The sequence below is a fragment of the Molothrus ater genome, chromosome Z (assembly GCF_012460135.2).
Source record: "Molothrus ater isolate BHLD 08-10-18 breed brown headed cowbird chromosome Z, BPBGC_Mater_1.1, whole genome shotgun sequence".
Taxonomy (NCBI): domain Eukaryota; kingdom Metazoa; phylum Chordata; class Aves; order Passeriformes; family Icteridae; genus Molothrus; species Molothrus ater.
The window spans coordinates 45,073,369-45,097,967 of NC_050511.2; the positions used below are offsets into that span (position 1 = coordinate 45,073,369).

Here is a 24,599-nt window from a genome sequence, read left to right on the forward strand (position 1 = left end):
TCTCACTCTTTCTTCTCTCTGTCATTCTTTCCTCCCCTTTGGTTGCTTTTCCATCTCAGACACATTTTTCTACTTTGATGTGTTCACTTTCCCTCTTGCTCATGCTTGCCATCTCTTGCTCATACTTTCCCTACCCCTGGTCTCTTCCCATTCCCATGCCATTTAGGCATGCTTTTCCTCCCTGATTTGCTTGTTCTCTCCTTTCCTCACAGATTTCTCTCAAAGGGAGCTGAGCAGGTGGGTTCTTCCTCTCAGCAGCCATTCAGGCACTGGGAGGTGCAGAGGTGCTATTAAAAGAAGGCTCTAAGGACCATGGTGAACAGGGTGTGGCCTGTGTTTGAGGGAGCAGCATGGCAGTTTGTGCAGGCAGGGTTGCAGTCATCCTCCTCCTAGTGGGGTTTTTATTTTGTATTGGGGGTGGGTTGTTTGGTTGGTTGGTTGGTTGATTGGTTGGTTAGTTTTGGGATTTTTTTCAGCAATGATCTCTAAACGATGCCATAGCTAGTAAAAGTGTACCAACCCAAACAGAACCCCTCAAGTAGGAGACATCTGTCCAGACCCTTTCCTGTAAGGAGTGTTTGAGCCTGTGAGAAGCACCAAGGGATGGATGGTGCCTGCCTGCAGTGTGAACAGCTGAATGATCTCCCCTGTCTGGTGGCCAAGCTAAGGAGGAAGTCAAAAGACTAAGGAGTATTAGGGAAAGTGAAAGGGAAATATTGTGGAGTTTCACCCTTCCATCCGTGAGAGAAGCCCTCCAGGAGCCAGAGGACTCCTGTGCCTCCTACAATCAGGCAGAAGGAGGAGACCTAGTAGATGAAGGAGAATGGAAATGGGTTTCTTCTTGGGGACTTAATAAAAAGTTCTTCCTGACCCTCATTACCTGCCCAGGTGCCACTTCAGAACAGGTATGAGGCCTGGATCCAGAGGGTCAGCCAGATGATATTGAAGAAAATAATCTGCCTGGAGAGCCTCCAGATTACATTTCATCTGTCAGATGGATCACTACCTCTAGCATTAAAAAGAAAAGTAGTCACAGTAGGTGACTCCCTTCTGAGGGGAGTAGAGGACCTTGTATATTGACCAGACCCATCCTACAGGGAGGTCTGCTGCCTCCTTGGGGCCCAGGTATGGGATATCACCAGGAGACTCCCTGGGCTGATTCAGCCCTCTGATTATTACCCTCTGCTGACACTCCAGGCGGGCAGTGATGAGACTGAAAAGAGGAGTTAAAAGGGACTTCATGGCTCTGGGTCAAGTGGTTGATGGGGTAGAGTGGTGTTCTGCTCAGTCCCTTCAGTGGCAGGGACAGATGATGAAAGGAACATGAGAACCCACATTATCACCAAGTGGGCTGGCGCCATCAGCAGAATTTTGGGTTTTTTGATCATGGGGCTGCTTTAACACCACATGGCTTGCTGGAGTCAGGTGGGCTTCATCTATCTATGAAGGCAGAAGGATTCTAGCCCATGAATTGGCAGGACTCATTTAGAGGGCTTTCAGCTGTGTTCAAAGGGGGAAGTAGATGCAACTAGGCTCTCCAGAAACAAGCCCATGGGTGATAAGCCTGAATCAGGGCTGAAATCAGCAGCCCAGTTGAAGTGCATGTACACTAATGTGTGCAGTGTGGGTAACAAACAAGAGGAGCTGGAAGCCATGGTACAGCAGGAAAGCTATGACTTTGTTGCCATTACAGAAATGTGGTGAGACGACTCGCATAACTGGAGTGCTGCAATGGATTGCTACAAGCTCTTTAGAAGGGACAGGAAAGGGAGAAGAGGTGGAAGGGGGTAGCCCTGTATATTAGGGGGGCTCTTTACACCACAAAACTTGAGATTAATGATGATATGGTTGAGTGCCTATGGTTAAGAACCAAGGGAAAGGCCAACAAGGCCGACATCCTGGTAGGAATCTGTTATAGGCTACCCAACTAGGATTAAGAGGTGAATGATCTTTTCTATAGGCAGCTGGAAAATGTTTCACAGTCACCAGCCCTTGTTCTTGTAGGTGCCTTTAACCTGCCAGATACCTTCTGGGAACTCAACACAACGGAGAAGAGGCAGTCTAGGAGGTTCTTAGAGTGTGTGGAGGACAACTTCTTGTTGCAGCTGGTGAGCGAGCCTACCAGGGTAGGGACAATGCTAGAACTGCTGTTTGCAAACAGAGAAGGGCTGGTGGGAGATGTGGTGGTTGGAGACCACCCAGTGCACAGTGATCATGGAAATTACAGTTTTCAGTATTTGGTGAAACAAGGAGGGGGGTCAAGTCCACACTGGACTTCTAAAGGGCAGACATTGGCCTATTCAACAGACTTACTCAGAGAGTTCCTTGGGAAGCAGCCCTTAGAAACAAAGGGGTCCAGGATGGATGGGCATGCTTCAAAACAGAAATCTTGAGGGCACAGGAGCAGGCTGTCCCTATGTGCCAAAAGATGAGCCATCGGGGAAGACAACCAGTCTGGGTGAGCAAAGAACTTGTGAAGGAGCTAAGGAAAAGAAAGAGGGTGTATCACCTTTGGAAGGAGAGTCAGGTGTCTCAGGAAATGTTTAAGGGAAATGTTGCTTAGTTGGTCGTGTAGGAAAAAAATTAGAGAGCCAAAAGCTCAGCGGGAACTCAATCTGGCCACTTCTGTGAAGGAAAATAAAAAATGTTATTTTTAATACATCAGTGGCAAAAGGAGATGCAAGGATAACCTCCATTCTCTATTAGATGCAGGAGGGAATTTAGTAACTAAAGATGATGAAGAGGCAGACATACTTAACACTTTCTTTGCCTCAATTTTCAAGAGAAAGACAGGTTGTCCTCAGGACAGCTGTCCTCCTGGGCTGGTAGATGAGGACAGGGAGCAGAATGGTCCCCTGTTATCCAGGAGGAGGCAGTCAGAGACCTGTGGAGCCACTTAGATGCTCACAAGTCTATGGGCCCAGGTAGCCATCCCAGGGGGAGGAGGGAGCTGGCAGATGAGCTTGTGAATCCACTCTCCATCATTTACCAGCAGTCCTGGCTCACTGGGGAGGTCCCAGATGACTGGAAGCTGGTCCATGTGATGTCCATCCACAAAAAGGGCAGGAAGGAAGATCCAGGACACTACAGACCTGTCAGCCTGACCTCTGTGCCTGGCAGGAGAATGGCACAGATCATCCCAAGTGTGGTCACATGGCACCTCCAGGATGGCCCAGGGCTCAGATGCAACCAGCATGGATTTAGGAGGGGCAGGTCCTGCCTGACCAACCTGATCTCCTTTTATAACCAGGTGACCCACCTGGTGGATGAGGGCAAGGCTGTGGATGTTCTCTACCTGACCTTCAGCAACGCCTTTGACACCATCTCTCCACAGGACTTCCACTCCTGGAAAAAGGTGGCAGCCCAAGGCTTGGACAGGAGCACTCTTTGCTGGGTTCAGAACTGGCTGGATGGCCGGGCCCAGAGAGTGGAGGTGAATTGTGTCACATCCAGTTGGGGGGCAGTCACCAGTGGTGTCCCTCAGGGGTCTGTGCTGGGACCAGTTCTGTTTCATGTCTTCATTGATGATCAGGACAAGGGGATTGAGTTCACCATCAGTAAATTTGCAGATGACATCAAGCTGGGAGCAAGTATTGATCTGTTAGAGGGTAGGAGGGCTCTGCAGAGGGACCTGGACAGGCTGGATAGATGGGCCAAGTCCAAGGATATGAGGTTTAACAAGTCCAAGTCCCAGGTCCCAGACCTGAGTCACTACAATCTGCAGCACCACAGGCTGGGGATGGTGTGGCTGGACAGTGCCCAGGCAGAAAGAGACCCGGGGGTGCTGGTCCACAGCCGGCTGAACATGAGCCAGCAGTGTGCCCTGGGGGCCAAGAAGGCCAATGGCATCCTGGCCTGTATCAGGAACAGTGTGGCCAGCAGGAGCAGGGAGGTGATTCTTCCCCTGTACTCAGCACTGGTGAGGGCACACCTTGAGTGCTGTGTCCAGTTCTGGGCCCCTCAATTTAGGGGGAATGTTGAGATGCTTGAATGTGTCTAGAGGGGGGCAACGAGGCTGGTGAACGGTCTGGGACATAGGTCCTGTGAGGAATGGTGGGGGAGCTGGGGTTGTTTAGCCTGGAAAAAAGGAGGCTCAGGGAAGACCTTACCTCTCTCTACAAGTGCCTGAAAGGTGTTTGTAACCAGATGGGTCTCTTCTCCCCAGCAGCAACTGACAGAACGAGAGGACACAGTCTTAAGCTGCGCCAGGGGAAGATAAGATTAGATGTCAGGAAAAAATTCTTCACTGAAAGAGTGATTGGGCACTGGAACTATCTGCCCAGGAGGTTGGTGAATTCACCGTCCTTGGACATGTTTAAAGAAAGACTGGATGTGGCACTCAGTGCCATGGTTTAGTTGATAAGGTGGTGTTACCTCATAGGTTGGTCTTGATGACCTCAGGTCTTTTCCAACCTAGTTAATTCTGTGATTCTGTAATTCTCCCTAAGTATCCCTCTCTTTTCCCTTTGTTATCCCTTTCCCTTTGGCTCTGTCATTTGCCTCTTCTACTTTTTTTTTCCTCACACTTGCCCTTTCACAGGCTTCCCACACCCTTTTCCTCTCTCTGTGTCCTTTACCCATGCGTGGTGCACCTTGTACCTACCTGTCTCAACAGCCTCCCTCTCAGATGCATCCTCCTCACTCTCATGTGTTTCCTCTCTCACATGAATTCTGCCTGTCATGCTTACATTATCTTACATGTGTGCTTTTTCTTGCTTGCTGTTCTCATTCTCTGGCACTGCCCTCTCTTATGTGTATTACTATTCTTAATTTCTGTGTCTTCCTTCCTCTCTTGTGTGCTTTCTGTCTCACAAAATTACCCTTCCTGTTTGCACTTTCAATGCCACTTGTGCTTTCTGTCTTGTCTAGTGTCATTGTTCCCTGTCTCACTGTCATTACCTTGGTCTTGTTCCCTTTTTCTCTAGCTTTCCCTCTCTCCTCATTTCCCTCTTTTTTTTATTGTCCTCAGTTCCCCCTTACCTCTCTTTCTTCAACTCCCACCCTCTCTGTCACTTGCCTTGTCTTTCTCACACACTTTCCCAGCAGTATATGATTTGCTTCCTTCTCACCTGCCGTTCTTCTCTCTGTCATGTGCTTCCCCATAACTTTTCATGATTTACTGATGTCATGTTCTGCTCACCTTGCACTTTCTCACACCTCTTCCCCATCTTCACCTCATCCATATTCCTTCTGTCACACACATGTTTCCTCATGCTGTCATTTAGTTTTATTGTCTGTCTGGTATGTGGTTTTTGTCTTGGACGTGCACTTTGTGCTCGCTCTCTAGTGCTTTGCTTCCCTTGCATGCTTTTTCTTCCCCTTGTGCTATACTGTTTCCTTTTTTTATCTTGTGTTAAGTCTTTCTCTCTCACTAACCTCCTCTCTCATGCTTTCCCACCTTTCTCACATTTTTCCTCTTGGACTTCCCTTTTGCTTATGCTTCCAGCCTCTGGCTAATGCTTTCCCCCCCTAGCTTGCTACCTCCCTCTCTGTTGTTCTCTGTCCTTGTCCCACTTGCTGCCTTTCACACTTCCTCTAGCTTTACATTTCTCACAGTATGTTTCCCTCTCTGTCATATGCCCTTACTGTTGTCTTCAGTGTTCATGTCCTCTCTCCTGAGTGTGCATTTTCTCTCTTTTGGGTGGTCTTTGACCCCTTCTCTTGCTTTCTCTGTCTCGCTTGCATGTCTTCACTCATTTGTGTGTATCATCTTTCTCATGCACACCCTTGCCCTCTGTCCCTTTGCTCTTCTGCTGCCCCCCTTTCTTGCATTGCTATACAAAGCACACAGTTCTCCTCTCCCCTGCTTGTACTTCCTCTCTTACTCCTACTGACAATTTCCTGTGCTCCTTTCCTACCTCTCTGTCATGCTACCCTTTTCATCTTTTATTATCCCTTTTGCTTTCCCTTCTCCCTTCTTTCTCTTGTTTTCCTTCCCTCTTGCACGATTTCTTGTTTGTCTCCATCTTCCCCACACTTTTCCCTCTATCGTGGGCTCTCTTACTTTGCCACCTTGTAGTTTTCTCCCTTGCATGCTTTATGTCACTCACTTGCATTATAGCCCCAGCACATGCTGTCGCTCTTGGTTGTGCTTCTTGTGTGTGTCTCAGTAGCACTCCTCTCACTGTCTACTTGCTAGTTCCCTCTCTCTGCATTTCTCTCTTCCATAATTTAATTCATCTTGCTGCCCCCTCACTTACCCTCCAAAATTCACCCTAACACTCCTTCTCTTGCTTCCTTACTCTTGCTTCTCACACACCTTGGCACTCACTGGCATACACAGGTTCTGTCACTCCCACATGCTCCTTCCCCATCAATCTGTCTCTCCTGGGGTCTTTCCCTCTCCCTTCACCCCTCTCTGGACATCCCTTCCCTCCCACCCACTGTACCTTTGGCTCCCCCTATCAGATGTCTTTCACCTTCTTACCCTCTTTTACTTTTTCACACACTCTATCACTTTCTTCCTTGCTTTCTCACACTCGCCTCACAGGGCTTCTTCCCTTTCTACCATGCTTGTCTTGCCTCCTGCTCTTGTGTATAGGCATTTCCCTATCCCTATGGCACTCTTGCATGTTTTTTTCCTTTTCTTGTGGGTTGTCTCACATATTTTGTTTCTCTTTTATACTTCATTGCTTTTACTGCTTTCTCTTGACCACATTTAGTTTCAGTTGAGCAGTATCCCAGTCTCTCTTGCTTGTACTTTTCTGATTTCATGCATACTGCCTTTTTCTTACCTTCACTTGCTCTTTCACTTCCCCTCTTCTCTTTTGCTCATACTTTCTGTCTCACTTTCACACATTCCATCCCTCTTTCACACATTCCATCCCTGTTTGTTTTTGTGCTTTTCTTTTAGTTAATGCTTTCAATTCCTAGAATTCTGTATCATGGCTTTACTTTGTTGCGTGTGCTTTTCCTTTGGTCTGCTGCAGTTTTCCTTGCTTGCCCTTGTACACTTTTCTCCCTTGTGTATGCTACCCCACCCTCTCGGCCTCATACTCTGTTGTTGATTTCCTCATCTTTTAAGTTTCTACTTCCTTGCATGCATGCTTTCCTTCTCTCTCTATAGTGTGTCCCCCTTTTTCTGCATGTGTTTTTCCTCTCTGGTACACTTTCCCCATCTCACAGTCTTATGCTTCCTCTCTATTGCTTTTACTTTCCCTCTCTTGGGCACACGTTCCCTCCCTTATGCAGCCATTTTCCTCGTTTCCAGTGCTGACTTGGAAACCTTGCAATCTCATTTGTGTACTTTCCTGTTCTGTCACATGCTTGTGATTCCACATGTGTATTCCTAATAAAATTGTCTTCTTCTTAAATTATCTCTCATTTTTTCATCCATTTTCCCCTGCCTGTCCCCTCTCTGACACCTTTCCTCTCTCTTGTGCACATAATTTCTCATCTACTCTCTGGTGTCCCCTTATGCTCACACCCACAGACACATTCAGTGTGTGTTCCTGGTATGCTTTCCCTCCTTTTCCCTGTTGTTTTTCACCTTTCTCTCATACTTCTCATATTTCTCTCATGGACTTTCTCTTCCTCAATTTCATGCTCTATTGTATGCATTCCCTCTCTGACAGGCTCTTTCACTTTTCCATACACACTTTACCTCTTATTTGCTCAAGTGTCCCTTGTCTCTATTGTGAATGTTTATCACTTTTACACTCTCTTGGTCTTTCTCAATCAACATATGTTTCCTTCCTTCCTTCCTTCCTTCCTTCCTTCCTTCCTTCCTTCCTTCCTTCCTTCCTTCCTTCCTTCCTTCCTTCCTTCCTTCCTTCCTTCCTTCCTTCCTTCCTTCCTTCCTTCCTTCCTTCCTTCCTTCCTTCCTTCCTTCCTTCCTTCCTTCCTTCCTTCCTTCCTTCCTTCCTTCCTTCCTTCCTTCCTTCCTTCCTTCCTTCCTTCCTTCCTTCCTTCCTTCCTTCCTTCCTTCCTTCCTTCCTTCCTTCCTTCCTTCCTTCCTTCCTTCCTTCCTTCCTTCCTTCCTTCCTTCCTTCCTTCCTTCCTTCCTTCCTTCCTTCCTTCCTTCCGCCACTTCCTTCCGCCACTTCCTTCCGCCACTTCCTTCCGCCACTTCCTTCCTTCCGCCACTTCCTTCCTTCCGCCACTTCCTTCCTTCCTTCCTTCCGCCACTTCCTTCCTTCCGCCACTTCCTTCCTTCCGCCACTTCCTTCCTTCCGCCACTTCCTTCCTTCCTTCCGCCACTTCCTTCCGCCACTTCCTTCCTTCCGCCACTTCCGCCACTTCCGCCACTTCCGCCACTTCCGCCACTTCCGCCACTTCCGCCACTTCCGCCACTTCCGCCACTTCCGCCACTTCCTTCCTTCCGCCACTTCCTTCCTTCCGCCACTTCCTTCCTTCCGCCACTTCCTTCCTTCCGCCACTTCCTTCCGCCACTTCCTTCCGCCACTTCCTTCCGCCACTTCCTTCCTTCCGCCACTTCCTTCCGCCACTTCCTTCCGCCACTTCCTTCCGCCACTTCCTTCCGCCACTTCCTTCCGCCACTTCCTTCCGCCACTTCCTTCCGCCACTTCCTTCCTTCCTTCCGCCACTTCCTTCCTTCCTTCCTTCCGCCACTTCCTTCCGCCACTTCCTTCCGCCACTTCCTTCCGCCACTTCCTTCCTTCCGCCACTTCCTTCCTTCCTTCCTTCCTTCCTTCCTTCCTTCCTTCCTTCCTTCCTTCCTTCCTTCCTTCCTTCCTTCCTTCCTTCCTTCCTTCCTTCCGCCACTTCCGCCACTTCCGCCACTTCCGCCACTTCCGCCACTTCCGCCACTTCCTTCCGCCACTTCCTTCCGCCACTTCCTTCCGCCACTTCCGCCACTTCCGCCACTTCCTTCCGCCACTTCCTTCCTTCCGCCACTTCCTTCCGCCACTTCCTTCCGCCACTTCCTTCCGCCACTTCCTTCCGCCACTTCCTTCCTTCCGCCACTTCCTTCCTTCCGCCACTTCCTTCCTTCCGCCACTTCCTTCCGCCACTTCCTTCCGCCACTTCCTTCCTTCCGCCACTTCCTTCCTTCCGCCACTTCCTTCCGCCACTTCCTTCCTTCCTTCCTTCCTTCCGCCACTTCCTTCCTTCCTTCCTTCCTTCCTTCCTTCCTTCCTTCCTTCCTTCCTTCCTTCCTTCCTTCCTTCCTTCCTTCCTTCCTTCCTTCCTTCCTTCCTTCCTTCCTTCCTTCCTTCCTTCCTTCCTTCCTTCCTTCCTTCCGCCACTTCCTTCCGCCACTTCCTTCCGCCACTTCCTTCCGCCACTTCCTTCCTTCCGCCACTTCCTTCCTTCCGCCACTTCCTTCCGCCACTTCCTTCCGCCACTTCCTTCCGCCACTTCCTTCCGCCACTTCCTTCCTTCCGCCACTTCCTTCCTTCCGCCACTTCCTTCCGCCACTTCCTTCCGCCACTTCCTTCCGCCACTTCCTTCCTTCCTTCCGCCACTTCCTTCCGCCACTTCCTTCCTTCCGCCACTTCCTTCCGCCACTTCCTTCCGCCACTTCCTTCCGCCACTTCCTTCCTTCCTTCCTTCCGCCACTTCCTTCCGCCACTTCCTTCCGCCACTTCCTTCCTTCCTTCCTTCCTTCCTTCCTTCCTTCCTTCCTTCCTTCCTTCCTTCCTTCCTTCCTTCCTTCCTTCCTTCCTTCCTTCCTTCCTTCCTTCCTTCCTTCCGCCACTTCCGCCACTTCCGCCACTTCCGCCACTTCCGCCACTTCCGCCACTTCCGCCACTTCCGCCACTTCCTTCCTTCCGCCACTTCCTTCCTTCCGCCACTTCCTTCCTTCCGCCACTTCCTTCCTTCCGCCACTTCCTTCCGCCACTTCCTTCCGCCACTTCCTTCCGCCACTTCCTTCCTTCCGCCACTTCCTTCCTTCCGCCACTTCCTTCCTTCCGCCACTTCCTTCCTTCCGCCACTTCCTTCCGCCACTTCCTTCCGCCACTTCCTTCCGCCACTTCCGCCACTTCCTTCCTTCCGCCACTTCCTTCCTTCCGCCACTTCCTTCCTTCCTTCCTTCCGCCACTTCCTTCCGCCACTTCCTTCCGCCACTTCTTTCCGCCACTTCCTCCCTCCCTTCCTTCCCTCCCTTCCTTCCTTCCGCCACTTCCTTCCGCCACTTCCTTCCGCCACTTCCTTCCGCCACTTCCTTCCGCCACTTCCTTCCGCCACTTCTTTCCGCCACTTCCTCCCTCCCTTCCTTCCCTCCCTTCCTTCCCTTCCCTCCTCAAAGTGCAAATTAACAACTGCAATCTTCTGATAGTTGTGTTCTGTCTGTTTACATTTTCTGTCTCAGAGCCATTATAATTACAGTATAACCAAAACTAGGGCATGAAAAATCCTGTGCTGATTTGTCTGTCTTCTCAGCTGGGTTCCAAAGAGAAGGAGGTTCTGCAGCTACTAATCAAGGTATCTTCATAAAACATCAGATTAATCTTGCAATTAATTGCATTTTGTTCAGTGTTCCTTTTGCAGTTATTGATATTAGCAGTGTCTCATCCTTTCCATCCTTGCAGAGGTCTTAGGTCTACAGATCATGCTGTAATCCATTTTGCTTGGATTATGGTTTGTGGGGCTCTGCAGTCTTTATCCCAATGCTGAGTATTGCTCTTAAAAGTAATTTGCACAAAGCTGAATTACTAAGTCCAACACTCCTATAAACTTGCATAAGTAAAAAGTGTGTATGACACTTGGGCTTAGTAAGAGTATCCCTGTGTAATCCCAGAAGGCATCTCATTGCACCACAAGGAATAAAGGGTCTCTGAAGATGAATGTGCTGTGCATTGTGCTAGAAAAAGCTGTAAAGAAAGTTGGGAGCAATATTCTGATACAATGCATGAATGTACAGTTCACTGAAGAAATTATTCCATTGCCCCTTTCTCTTCAGTATTTTGCATATTCCTCCCTATTTATTCTGAAACAGATTGGAGCATAGTACCGACTTTGTTTCCTCTCTTAAATCAACAAGAGCTGCATGATGATATTGGACTCTGAGTGGTTTGTGCTGCTGCTCAAGCACAAGCAGAGTCATTCAGAAGATCACTGCTGGAAAGAGAGGGTCAGACTTGCAGACCTTTGCTTATATACCTCTTTATTGTCCCTCGTATACCTCTTTACCTCTATACCTCTTATACCTATTTATTGTAGCAATGTTGTAGCAATATAACCTGTACTTTTGCTGGTATTGGCCTAGTCCTACTATTCTTACAATTTTTCTTTTCCTTTTTCTCCATTACTTTTCTGTTCTCCTCTGTTCCATGGCCAACATAACTGCTTGGTTCTGGTAGCTGTGACATACTGTCATTCTGCATTTATCTAGGATTTTTCTATCTTCTTTTCTCACACCTTTTCTTGAAGTTAACAAATTCTTATTGAATGTGTGTGTTACTGGGATGGCAGGAGTAATTTGAGGAGAGAACTCAAATTTTATTTAAGTCGTAAGTTTAAAAATAGTTACTGTAGTGGAAAAATACAAGAAAGAATTGAGTCTGCCCTCAGTGCAGAAGAGTGAGAATTGCTTCACAGAACCACAAATCACCCCAGGTTGGAGATGCCCTTAAAAGATCATCTGGTTCAACCATTTCTGGGAAGAGGAGCCTCCATGAGATCATCTAGCATGCTGTCCAGTCTTGTCTTGAGAATTTGCAGTGAGGGGATCTCTACCAGATCCCTGGCAAGATTGTATCTGTGAGTGATAGTTCTCACTATAGAACATATCTTTTTTATACTGAGATGAAACCTCTCCCAGCGCTACTTGTACCCATTGCCCTATATTTTCTCCATATACCACCTGGTGAGGAAAGCATCTCCATCCTTTGTTGTCATCTTGAAATAATAAAGCACAGGAATGCTGTGATGAAGTCTCCCTGAGCCTTCTCCACGAAGAAGAGACTTAACTTCTAATGTCTTATGTTGTACAGCTCTTTCATGCTCTCCAGTCCTTCTTTAGAGCCCCTCCAGCCTGTCCATGTCTTTTTGAAAGGGTGGGGAATAGAACTGAACATAGTACTACAGGTATGGCCTGACAAGCACTTAGTAGTGTTGGGGTAACCACATCTCTCCCTGCTAGTAGTGCCCTGAGAATGCAGCCCAGGACGTGATTTGCCTGTTGCTGCAGCAGTGCTCTGCTGACTCGTGTTTAGCTTGTTGTTCCCCAGTACCCCCAGGTCCCTTTTGGCAGCACTGTTTCCCAGTCACGTGCGTGCATCCTAGCCCATAACCCGGGTCCAGGACTTTGTGAAACTTCATCTAGGTCTTAATAGCTTGATCAGATCTCTCAGTAAGGCAGCTGTCCCTTCTACTCTGTCCACCTCAACACCCAGTTTAGTGCCCAACAGCACATTAGCTGTGTTTTCAAGTCTTACCATCTAGACATGATTCATCCAGAATTAATAATGTATTTATGAAAATGTTCAGCCGTTTGGGGCTCAGTAGCATTCACTGTGGGACCCTACTTGTGACTGACTGCCACAGTGAGTAAAAAACATAGATTACCACCCATTCTGGCCTTGCTGGTCAGTTTCCTATCCACTCTTAAATAAATTGTGCTTTACCTTTCTAGAAATGCCTTGTGTCACTGTCAATATGTCTTGTTATACTGGTATATTTTAACATATTACACTTGAATTTAATTGAATAACTTGGACACTAACAGTCTGTGTTAAATTTCTTCAGATCCTGTCTGTCAATAACAATTGTCAGATGCAATTTTTCTTTACACCTTTAGCTAAGGTCATGAAGAATAACTGTTTGTTTACAAAGATGGGCAGGAAATTGTGCAGATGCACCTTAGCAGAAAATCAACCTGTGAATTTCCTTGTTATTCCTTGCATGTATGATGCCATTGTAAAATGCTTCAGGTTTTTTTCCTACTGGAAAGCTTATGAAGTGTTCAGTGAATTCTGGAAGAATAGTCATAGAAAATTGACTGATGCTGGGCTTTGAAATACTTAGGATTTGTGTTTTGCTTGATAGGATGGTTTGGTTATACCTTGCTGCAGTAAAATCTGGGACAGTGTCAAGAGGAATAGGCTGGCTTGGTTTAGTGTTTTTTTTTTCTTTTTTGTCTTTTTTGTTTTGTTTTGGTTTTTTTTGTGGTTTTTGTTTGTTTGTTTTGGTTTGGTTTTTGGTTTGGTTTGGTTTGGTTTGGTTTTTTCAGGTTTTTTTGTGTGTGTATGTTTTTGTTTTGGGTTCTTTGTGTGTATGTGTGTTTTTTTGTTTGGTTTGGTTTGGTTTGGTTTTTTTTTTGCTTATTTTGCTGACATGAAGCTCACAGCACAACTGATTATGCCAGCAGTGAGAACCAGAAAAAACATTGATACAATTCTACTTTTCATACTCTTGATGCTGAAATCAAGAGAATTGAAGTTTTAAGTCCTAATAGCTTTTTACAGCTAAGTCTTTGTGAGAACCTGCTGAACCCTGTACTACAATCCACATGTGCTACAGTCCCCTGTAACTTACTGCCACAGACATGACCTTGCTCAGGTAGTTGTACCTTCTCTGCCTTTCTTACTGGGACAAGAATGCAGAGGGCAGAGAAAAATCAGTCATCCCCAAGTTCCTAATTTCCATGGCAGCAGAATACACTTAACAGCCCTTATATCTTGCTGGCAAGCACCATTTTTGACATCTATCCATTGATAGGGTGTTGTGACAAAATCGTGACTTCATAGCATTAAAACTGTGGTTCTGATTGGTAGTTTCTACCAGAATTAATCATGTAAATTTCCAGAGGACTCTTGGTTCCCTTGGAACTGATAAATATATAAGGTGTTTTTCCATGAAAATGCAGGATTGTGTTCTATAATCTAAAATAGTGTTGTAGAATTATACTAAGTGGGAATGGGACATGTGAGAGAGATACAGAAAATTTGTTCTTGTTGCTGAACTGCTTGGTACTTGCTTAGATCAGAGAAATTTCTTACACATTGCAGATACTCTAAGATGTTGGAGAAATTTTGAATGCTACACAGTTTGTTTCTGAGTGCAATCCTTCATTAGTATGTCTGGGGCAGATGAACAAAATCCTGAGTATTTTTCAGAGGGCACTAAACAGGGAGATCTTTGAAACTGCAGAATGCCTAGAAAGAGAAGTGCCACTTAATGCTGTAGAAGATGTTAATACAGTAACAGTACAGTAATTGCCTTCAAATAGGCAAATTCAGGATCTCCAGTAGGAGATAATTTAGGCAGTGATGTTCAACTAGAAAAGGGGGAGGTGGAAGGGCAGAAATGCTAGAGGGTAACTTGCATTGAAAGGACTCAGCACATTCATAGTGAAACCCTCCAGAGCAACCCTCCTCTTCCAGCCCTAGAAGAGCGACAATACTAGGGTATTCCTCCCTCATATGCTTGAATATTTCTATGCTGTTTATTTGGTATGGTGTGTTGGAAAAAGGGTTGGAACACTGTAAACACTGTAAAGATTACTTTAAAATTCCTTGTGGATGCATTTGTAGGCCTGTCTGTGGAGATGTTTTTCTTGATTTTTAAGCTACAAAACTTGGTGCCACCAGGAGGTTGCCACCAGCTGCCAAGTATTCTGTATAAATAGGAGACATGTTTTTACAAGATAATAGTGTTTTTTTTTTTTTTTTTTTGTTTTGTGGGGGTTTTTTCAGGGTGGATTTTTTTTTTTGCATTGTAGTTTTTTTCATTTTGCAAGACTTGTATTACTGAGTGGCACCTTAGAGATGGATTTAGAGGTGAAAATTTGTTGATGGAACATCTACTATTAGGGTTTAGGATATCAAAAGAAGTGGTAAACCTATTAATATAACAGTTTCTTGGGCATATTTTACTATGCATTAAATATTTTCCATTAAGAGACAGTTTTTGCTGAAAGCCAATGTTTTGTAGACCTTACTTAATGTTTGCATTCTAATTACAGCATGTTTATTGATTTTAATCTGTAGTGTTCTTTGCTTCAGAACTCTCCAAAAACATTACTTTTTCCAGGATCTCACATGAAGTTTGGATATGCTTTGCCATTTGTAACACATGGATCTCTGTTTCAATCCCCATAAGCTGACTTTATAGATGAGATGATTATTAGAAGCTGAGTATTCCTTTTTGTTACTCCTGCATTGTGCAGAGGCCTTAATAGTGGGCTGTTTTTGTCAGAACATGGAGGTAGTTTATACCTGTCTGTGCTCTTCTCCTTTAAATAATGAAAGGTATTAATTGCTGAAGAATGATTCAGTGTGGATTAGTTACAGTTTGGTACTTTAGATGTGTCCTGTAGTCTTCCATTATTTTAATTGGAATAGCACTGAGAATTTGCAAGGTTATTCATTACTGGCTGGTCCAGATCATAAACATGAGGATACATGAGTGGCATCCCACAGACAGCTTTCTCTGTTCTTCTGGTGAATTAGTTTGGAGTAACTCAGAAACTGGTGGAACTAGCTGGATTGTCATGGTCATGTTATCAGTAGCTGCCTAATCCCTGGATGCTGCCTTCCTTGTGGCCTGGAGATGCTGTGTGCACTGTGTCTGTAGAATGAGAAGAAGGAGCACACAAAGGGCATTACTACTCGCTGTGCAAATTTTGTCCCTGGCCAAAGTAAGAGAAAAGAATGATGATGTGCTAAGTTGTTGCCTTAGGATCAGGCCAGGTAGGTCTCACTGCTTCTGCTCAGTCACTCCAGTGCTCTGTCTGCAACGATGCATGTGTGAACACTTTCACCAGCTCTGAGATAAACCTAATTATTCTGCTGTGGAATCCCACTAACAGTTTAACTTTGTGGATACAGTGTGCTTTTGCTGCCTTCTCTAAATTGCACCACTGCATCATACAGCAAAACTGTCCAAGTTTTCCCTCTAAAGATATGTGTCTGTGTTATCTTGAGAGGTGAAGTGAGTGCTGAGAGCTTTTGTAAGTAGAAGTATCCTGTAAGTAGAAAACAGCTGTTTTTATGATATCGGAATACAGAAAGAATTGGATCATTGACCTGGAGATTCATCTATATGATCTATCAAGTGCATTTTTTAACTCTAGAAATTTTTTTAAAAAATGCCTGTTTGTCTGACTGAAAAGCCATTTCCTCTGTTTATTCAGTGGTCATCTGACTATTACAAATACTGTTTTACTACAAATACTGTTTTAACTCATATCAGCATCAAAACAGCTAAGACTGAGTGAACTGCACTTTGTTTAATCCTTGTCAATAAAATCAGTTATTAAACATAAAGTTGGTTGTTTACACAAGCTCACTGAAGATTAAGATAGTTATGCAGAAGCAAGGAGCAGTCTAATTCACTCCCAAGCTCCGTTTTCTTGGCTAAGCAGCAAAGGAAATAGTTTTCTGTGAACTGAATATATGCTTTTCAGTCATTCATGCCTGCTGTTCTTGATTTTAAAACTTTGCTTTCATTACCTGTTCTTCCTTCTACTGAAAGCCTTGGGAATTTAGATCTTGACTTCACTGGAAAACAGGGCTGTATCCAAGTTATTTTTATTTTAAAAACAAGAAGTTTAATGGTTTATGTAAAATACCGTTCTGTAGCTTACTTAGTCATAAGTAACTAATTAACATCTTGCAGAAGTGCTAGCCATGTTAAATTTTTATTACTTGGAACAAGATTAGAATTAAAAACTGGGAGGAGCAGAACAGATCCTCAGATCAGGATTTCGCTGTAAAACATTTCCACTCTTTGCCAGTGTGTTCTTCTGGGAACTGCTTATGTAAAATATTTTGATGGGGAGAGGAAAATGTTTGCTTATTATTCCAGTGAAATAGTTTTTTCCTTCCTTTTTTCTGAAGGGGTAAACTTCTGAATTTAGTGTGAATTAATTTCAGCAGATGTATTTTGGGGAAATTGGACAGGGGCCAACCCAGCATTGCTTTGAGTTGGTGCCTCAGGAGAGGGAGGACAATCAAAGTGCAGAAAACCTTTTCACTTCCATTTTCATCTGACTTTTGTCATCCACCAAAATACATTGATGTGGCAAATATGGTCCATGTAAGTTACATGGGGCAGACATTTCTTGGGATGTAGTGGACCCAGCTGAGCTAAGCACCTGTGACAGGAATGCAATGTATCACTCTTGTGAGATTTAGAATATGGTATTTGGAGAATGTTATGTGGTGCAGTGTGATGCAATATCCTGTTTCAGCTATCCCACTTCCTCCCTCAGGTGTGCCAACAACAGCCTCTCCCTTCCCCTTCCCCTTGCCCCCTTGCTAAGTGCTGTCCATCAATCTTAACATTCCAGCAAGGCCATTGTCTAATTGGCAAAAGTTCAAAAGAGGCTTCTCAGCCCTGGGGTCATTGGGCTATCCAGGTGTCACTTGTCTCCTGAGACTTCCCCCCTCCTACCTGGTTGGTGGCACATCTATCCCTTCCCTCCCCCTCTCCCCGGGCTTAAAAGACGCGGGGACCATGCAGTTAGGAGTTCTGTTGGAGCTGTTGCAAGATTCAGAGGTCTGTGACCTAGGCATAAAGCTCAGGATCAAACCCTCCAGCAGGACCCAACTCCTTTTTCCTTCACCTCGCCTAAAGCCTTTCCACCAGAGGTAAAACTGAGTTCCTGCTTGCCTGGACTTGTCCCAAGTGCCATCCGCAGCATCCAGCCAGCCAAAGGTGTCTCTGAGGTAAAACCACCTCAGTTGCTGCCTCTTGTCAAGCAGCAAGAGCCAGATGAGCCCAGGCACGTTTCATCCAGTAATATTGGGATCATATTCCAATAGTTATGTTAGTTAGCTTTGTGAAGCTTTCCAATAGCACGGTTTTTATGTTGTTTTGTACAGTGTTGCTGGCTATATGGGCAGTGGTGCACTCTGACAAGTTTAATGCCCTTTACAAGGGGGCTGCATGCTCCATCTGATTGTCTGTTGAACAGGTTAGAAGCTTTGTGAGAAGTACTGTCGTCCTCTCTTCTTCCTACCATTCAGGTTTGGTGGAATGGCACTGCAAGGTCAACAGGAGACAAATCGGTCTTGAAACTGCTTAATGGAAACTTTGACAATGAGAACAAAATACATTAAAGTACAGAACAATCTAAGGTTGAAGTGAATTACTGGGCACCTTTATTGTAATCTATGCTTACACCTACATACATATTATAGGATATATAGAGGTGACAAGAACAAATTTTATTGGTTCATCATTGCATTAACAATCAGCTTTCTAAAACAAAGTGGAGGTCTCTGAATACTCCTTGTGCTGTGAAGTAATGCTGAAGAGGGGAGGAACTCAGGTGTCTTTTCTGAGTTTTCCTGAGAATGACCTCCTCTGTTTTTGTTCCCAGGAACTCTGCAGCAGTGGGTCACGGCTGTTTCTGCTACGCTCTGATGCGTTCCATCCCAGTTGCCATCTACGTTGTTTTGGTGACAGGTCTACGCTACCACCTGTTCATATGGAGCGTCTTCTCACCAAAGCTCCTCTACGAGGGAGTACATGTGTTCATCACAGCTACTGTCTGCCTGTTCTTCACAGCAATGGATCAGAACCACTCCTACAAAGTGCAAGACTGAAAATGGATGTGTGGTGTGTGGTTCTGCATTGCAGTATCCACTGTGCCACTGAATTGGAAGAAGGAAAATACTGACTTTAAATTGTTGTGGAGATTTTGAAGAGTAAATTGTTAAAAGAGTTGTTTATTTTACTCAAGATCAGCTTGTGTTAAAACTGAGCTTGCTTTAGAAATGTTGAATTGAAATAAACTGTCTTTTCAAGGATACCTTTTGTTCTATAGCTGTCATTATAGCGCTTCCCAAATAACAGAATGGTGATATTACATGTTTTGAATTTGAAAATATACATCTTGATATAAATACAGACCAGTGCCTCGTAGGCACAGAAGAAATCCTGTGTGCATATAATTTTTTTACTGTCTTAGACTACAGAATCCTAAAAATGTGCAGGATTTCTAGGTGCTGTTCACAAGATCCTGAATCCATTAGCTTCAGGGGATTTTTGTGTTTGTTTTCTTTCTAGTGGATGCATTGAAATTTTTATTGTACAAACATCCCAGGTAAGAGATTTTGTTTTGCATAGGCAGCAAGCATTTCTGTTTAAAAGCAGCCTTTTGCTTTGTAGGATGAGTGCCATCATTGTTTGTAATGGATTTCGATCTGCATTTCAGACACCGAATAAGAAACACTTATGGTCTAACAAAGTAATGAATCTTTTATGGAGTCTATTCACAGCTAAAATGTTGTTTCTTCTTATCAATGTTATCTTCTTATCTTCTTAAATGATAAATCAGGTTGGTGCTGCTATGCTGAACATTTGATCATGTTTTCCACACATTGGTAGAGAGTTTTGAGCAGTGAACAGGAAAACAGTTTAATTGATTAAGTTAGCAGCAGAATAAAATGTGTAAAAGGTGTGTTTGCAGTTTGCATCACCACCCCCCTAGTGACCTGTCTAGCCATCTCACTTGAATGTGCTGTAATTAATTTCTAACAATGTTGTTTTCCTTGGTTCTGTAAAGAAGATACATGTTAACGACTATACTGACTATCAGTATTCATGTGGGGTCTTTTTTACTTCTTAGTTTTGTCCATGTTTTGTCCATCGAGTTAGTCTAAATATATTTGAGGTTTATCAGAAGAGAAGCAGACCCTTTAACTTTTGTTACAAATATGGAAAAATAAAGCTTTCAAGACCAATATAGCTGACAGCACAGTTAAAATCACTGATGTACTTTTTGTCTCATGTTACAGATAATGCAGATCTCAAAATGTAGGCCTTTAGTTTTTATACATTAATACTAGGCCATCTTGATTATTCATAAGGAAATATTTTTTCAGCTATAAAACAACTAAAATTTTCAATATACTGGCAGCATATTGCTCATTACCTGAAGGAGAGAATTCTCCATCTTAATGTCCTTTACTGTGACCTGCTGGAAGATTGAAAATTAAATACTTCTAATAAATCACATTTTACTGGCAATTAAGGTTATTTAAATCAGTTTGTATTTGTGAATGTGCATCTACCATTTTTGCAATTCTCAATTTTTTTTTGGTTACCTGCTGGCTACCAGCCATGTTGGCATTATCAACATATTGTCTGTTTACTTACATCGTTAATTTGTAAGCAGTCCTCCATAAAATTCATAAAGATTATGTTTATAAGACATTTAAATCAGAGGGAGAGGGTGCTAATAAAGAGATGGAAGGCATAGAGCAGAGCTTCTGGTGTACAGAATCCTAAAACAATGTGGGATGACATTTACAAGGTCTTTTATTGCTTCCTTCTGGGTTTGTTTTTTTCTTTTGTTGTTGTTGCTTTTTTGTTGTTTGTTTGTTTGGTTTTTTTTGTTTGTTTGGGTTTTTTTTTTAGTTTTTTGGGGTTTTTTTGGTTGGTTGGGGTTTTTTTGGTTTTTTTGGTTGTTTGTTTGTTTGTTTTTTGCGGGTTTTCTTTTTGCTTCTAGTATATCTCTTTTATCAAATAGTGGAATCTAAACTATTGTGTGTGTATTAAGATTGCATTTTTTCAAATTACTTAGTTAAATGATCAGTGTCCCCCTTCTCCTCTGGAGTTGAAAGAGAAAACATCCCTGTCCAGATTGGCTGCAGTATTAAATGGCTTGGGAAGGCTGTCACTTAGGTCTTCAAGACCAGGAAAGGGGGGAGGAAGGAGAAGAGACTGCATTTCTGTCTCAAGTCAACTCATGAGTTTGCATGATATATGAAAGAAACATGGTGCTTTCAGCCTCAGAATCGACATTTCAATTCTTTTTCATCCCTTCCCTTTGGGTGTAGGCAAATGAAACAATGCTTCATGAGCTTGTGGGCTCTAGCAATGCAAATCTTCAGCAGTGAAGGAATGAATTAGTTTCTGCTGCAGGCAACCAAGCTTTAACTGAGGGATTATGTTACAATAATTTTATTTTTAATCAACATAAAGCAAATGCCTGAATACAAATTCTTAATTCTTATCTCACTAGTTAGTTGTTGCACCTCACTTCTTGTCATGTTCAGCGTGTTTTAAACTCTCAGACAAGGAGACAAGTGACATGGAAAGCAGGAATGCTACTGGGGATGTTTTTTGCCATTCTGAACATATCAGTTTCTTCTGTCCAAATCACCTGTAGTCCCTGCTCCAGTGTGGGATCAGCCTGGAATTCCTTGGTAGTGCCCTGTGCATAGGCACAGACTCCTCCTTAAATACCTTCTGAGCAGGGATGTTTTCTCTGTTTGGATAAAGCTTTGCCATGTTAAATATTTCTGCTCAGCACCTTTACAGACAGTGCAGCCAGTTACTGTGGGCTACTGTCTGCTCTGCTAGATTTCACTAGGTCACCACCAGCCAGCACAACTCAAAGCTCCTAGCTGATGTCTGGTCTGGTCCCATGGATTCGCAGTGGTGAAGCTTGAGCTTCATTCTTGTAAATGAATTCAGGTTTAAGAAAAAATAATAAATCTATATGTATTTCAGGTACTACATATATGTATTTCTGCTCTCTAGGAAAAGAAGCCTCTATTTTCCCTGCTTCTATATAAGCCAGCACAAAATCCACAGAGTGAGCCCCAGCCTTTCCAGCAGGCAGGGCACGTGTGTTAGGCCACTGTTCCTCTGTGGTTCTCTCTGTAAGGGTCAGGGCAGTTTCTGGAATCTCTCACATCAGGCATTTGCAAACTAAAGATCCAAGATTTAGCTCCACAATTGCACAGTTGCAGCGGAGGGGCCACAGTTGCGAGTTACCATGAAGGGCTTCCTCTGAAAAACCAGGGTTTTCCTGAGTGCTTCACCACCAGAAGGAGGGGAAGGGAGCTGTGATCCCACTGGGCAGTGGGGCAGGAGAAGGAGCTGGCTGATGTCATTATACGCATCCCACTCTCCTGACTGTGAAAGACTGTGATCAGGTGCTGTTTGTGAGGCTGGCATTGCACCATCTAACAGTAGTATGGAAAGTCTGGGAAATAGCCTCTCTTCAGTCCACAGGCAGATAATACAGAGGGAGACTCTTTGCCAAGAGCTAGATGGAGGGAAAATGACTGAGAGGGAGTTTGCCCAATATGTTTGGCCCATTGGTACTTGATTTCTTCTTTTAAGAGATGACAGACTCTGTGGAGAAGGGAAGAGCGTGGATGTTAAGCAACTTGAGCAAGGCCTTTAGCAGGGTGAACTTGGCAGACACATGTTGAGCTAATAGATGAGCAGCTTGAAGGACGGACTGGATCTCTGGGCTCAATGGTCTGAGTCACCCCATCTCGGCCTTGTTTGTCAGAGAAGTGATGTGATACTAGGGCAAGGCACTTTAGGATCATTCTTAAGCTGGATGAGGGGAGAGACCAGAGCAAATCTGGAAATGGTACCAGGTAGGTGGACTGGTGTATATGCTAAAGGGAGGACCACCCTTTGGAGGGAGCGTGGCACACTGCTGACAGCCTGCAGTACAGCCTGGGCACGTGTCCCTGGCTGGTGATGGTGCAGGATGGTGCCCACGGGCTGCTGAGCAGCCCTGACAGCCTGATCCTGTTCCCCAGCTCATCACTGTTCAAGGAGCAAGCGCACACGCATGTCTGCATGGACAGTTTATCTAGTACCTGGCCTAGATCCCAGTGGCCTGCCTTGCTGCTGTCAGTCAGACAAGGGAACCCCAGAGGTTTCCAGCTTCTGTTGCTGGTATCCAGACCTTTTCTCTTGCGAGTGAGACCAGCTTGAAGTTCACTGCTGTTATAAACATCTATCAAGAGTAGAGGATGCACTCAAAAGAAGTAGGATTTAATGAGAGGAGGGAACACTCAGCAGTGATGAAGTGAAGGACACAAACAGAAATACACACACTAGAGGCCTGTTTATACAGAGTCAGCACTTTTTCTCTACATTTTCCTCTGCTTTTCCATGTTTATTCCTTTCTGAGCCATCTTGGTATTTCCTTTTTTTGTCCTTTTGTCTCTTCCCTAAGTATTATGTAATGACTTGCATGTTTCATCAATCCGCTTAAACACACATCATAAATTTAACTGAATCCTGAAGTGCTTTTCCTTGTGGATCCCATGAGTCCTGTGCTCCTCCAGGCAATAAATTCCTTGAGTCTGCAAGGTCTTCAGGAGGAGACGTTTCTTTTTTTTACTAATCCTGGTGTGCTTCACACCAGGGATAATTGTTGGGTTGCTTAGTGAGTGATTATATTGTCATCTAAATAAATTAGTATAAATTGTTGATTGAGCAATTAGGTTAGCTGAGATCCTCAGCAAGTCCTTGCCCATCTGACCTTTGTGCAATCATGAACAGTCTGTTATCACCTAACTTCACAGTGATTTGTGCCTTGTTTCAGCCTGGGCATGAGGATGCATCAGAGACCTTTTTGCTGCCATCAGCTCCAAGGAGGGAAGGCACAGAGGTGAATTTTTCTCAGAAGAGGAGAGGGAGAGCCTCAAAGACAACAGGCACAAGTTGGAGTACAGGACATTTCCAGGAGTTCAGGGGATTCTTTTCTTACCTGTGTGTTTACTGTGGGGATGAGCCCCTGGTCTCCACCCTGGGAGATCTTCCAGCAATGGAGCAACCTCATTTAGTTACCCCCTCTGTGTGTTGGAAGTTGTACTGTGTGTGCTCTGAAGTTCTCTTCCAGCCAACATTCAGCAAGGATTCAGTGTTTTCATTGTGCTTGAAGCCGTCTCTGCAATTTCTTACTGACCCTTTCACAGGTTACTTCCTGAAGTCAAAAACTTTGTAATTGATTTCATAATTAAAAAAAACAGCAATAAAGAAAATGTCTGTGTCATTAAAAAAATAGATAAACCTCACAGTTGAAAATTGTTATTAGTTTCTGTAGCCATGCATTTACACCCTAGTTGTAATGTCACCTGTCCTTCAGTGCCTCTGTAGCTTGAGTATTTTCAGACTTGATTACAAAAGGTGCCCCATTCTGTATTGTCTCTGATTCAGATGGTTCCCCAAAATGTTCAACGTGCCTATCAGGCCTGAAGTGACACTTGTGGCCTGACTGTGATTTCTGCAGGTCCGTGTTGAGTATGTTTGGTAGGACACACATAGGTGACTAACTTTCTGTTTATAGATTGAGAAATAGGCCTGTGGACATTAATTCCATTTGTTTTCCTGATGGGGGACAGAGGGTCATCCCGAAGGACTTGTTACCTGTCCCTCAACATTTGATGAAAAGCTTGGGTTGCCATGAGCAATAGCCCTGTTCCTTCAGCTGTCTCTCCCACTCAGTATAACACTGTTGTCCTCCCCACCTGCAGGGTACTGAGGATGCATTTTCCGTGTGATACAGTGGTTAAGGTGTAACTCAGTGAAAAGTTCAATCTGTTGCTTAAAGCACCACTGTTTTTGCATAACATCATTGTCATTTGAAGAACTAAGGATGCCAGCCACTAGAGATGGGTTTTAAGCATGGTACTTAGTCTCAACATGAGCTATACATGGCAAAACTTTAACCACCTATGCCTTTTTTGGACCTCTGACATTTCCACTGCAGTGTGTTGCATTTGCTGATGTCTGCTGCAAAGACTACCTGTGATGCAGAATCTGACACAGTCCCATTCAAATGGGACACAGCAAATATGCACCCAGTACTGCATGTTGGTGTGTTAGTCACCAGCAGAAGACATGAGGTCCCAAACACTCAGAAGACCCTGCACCTGTTACCCTGAGAGCTGATTCTATCTCTGTAGATAGGAAGACTTGAGCTC

At 44.5% G+C, this 24,599-nt stretch overlaps 1 protein-coding gene across 2 annotated transcripts in view; it reads left to right on the forward strand.

Annotated features, from left to right (window-relative positions):
• PIGG (phosphatidylinositol glycan anchor biosynthesis class G) overlaps nucleotides 1–19,884 on the forward strand; it is an 84,355-nt gene extending 64,471 nt beyond the window's left edge. For both annotated transcript variants that reach the window (XM_036402986.2, XM_036402987.1), the window contains one exon: nucleotides 18,233–19,884. In XM_036402986.2, the coding sequence (XP_036258879.1) occupies nucleotides 18,233–18,458 (226 nt within the window). In that variant the 3' untranslated portion in view covers nucleotides 18,459–19,884. The remainder of the gene's footprint in view (nucleotides 1–18,232) is intronic.
• Nucleotides 19,885–24,599: the final 4,715 nt, after the last annotated feature.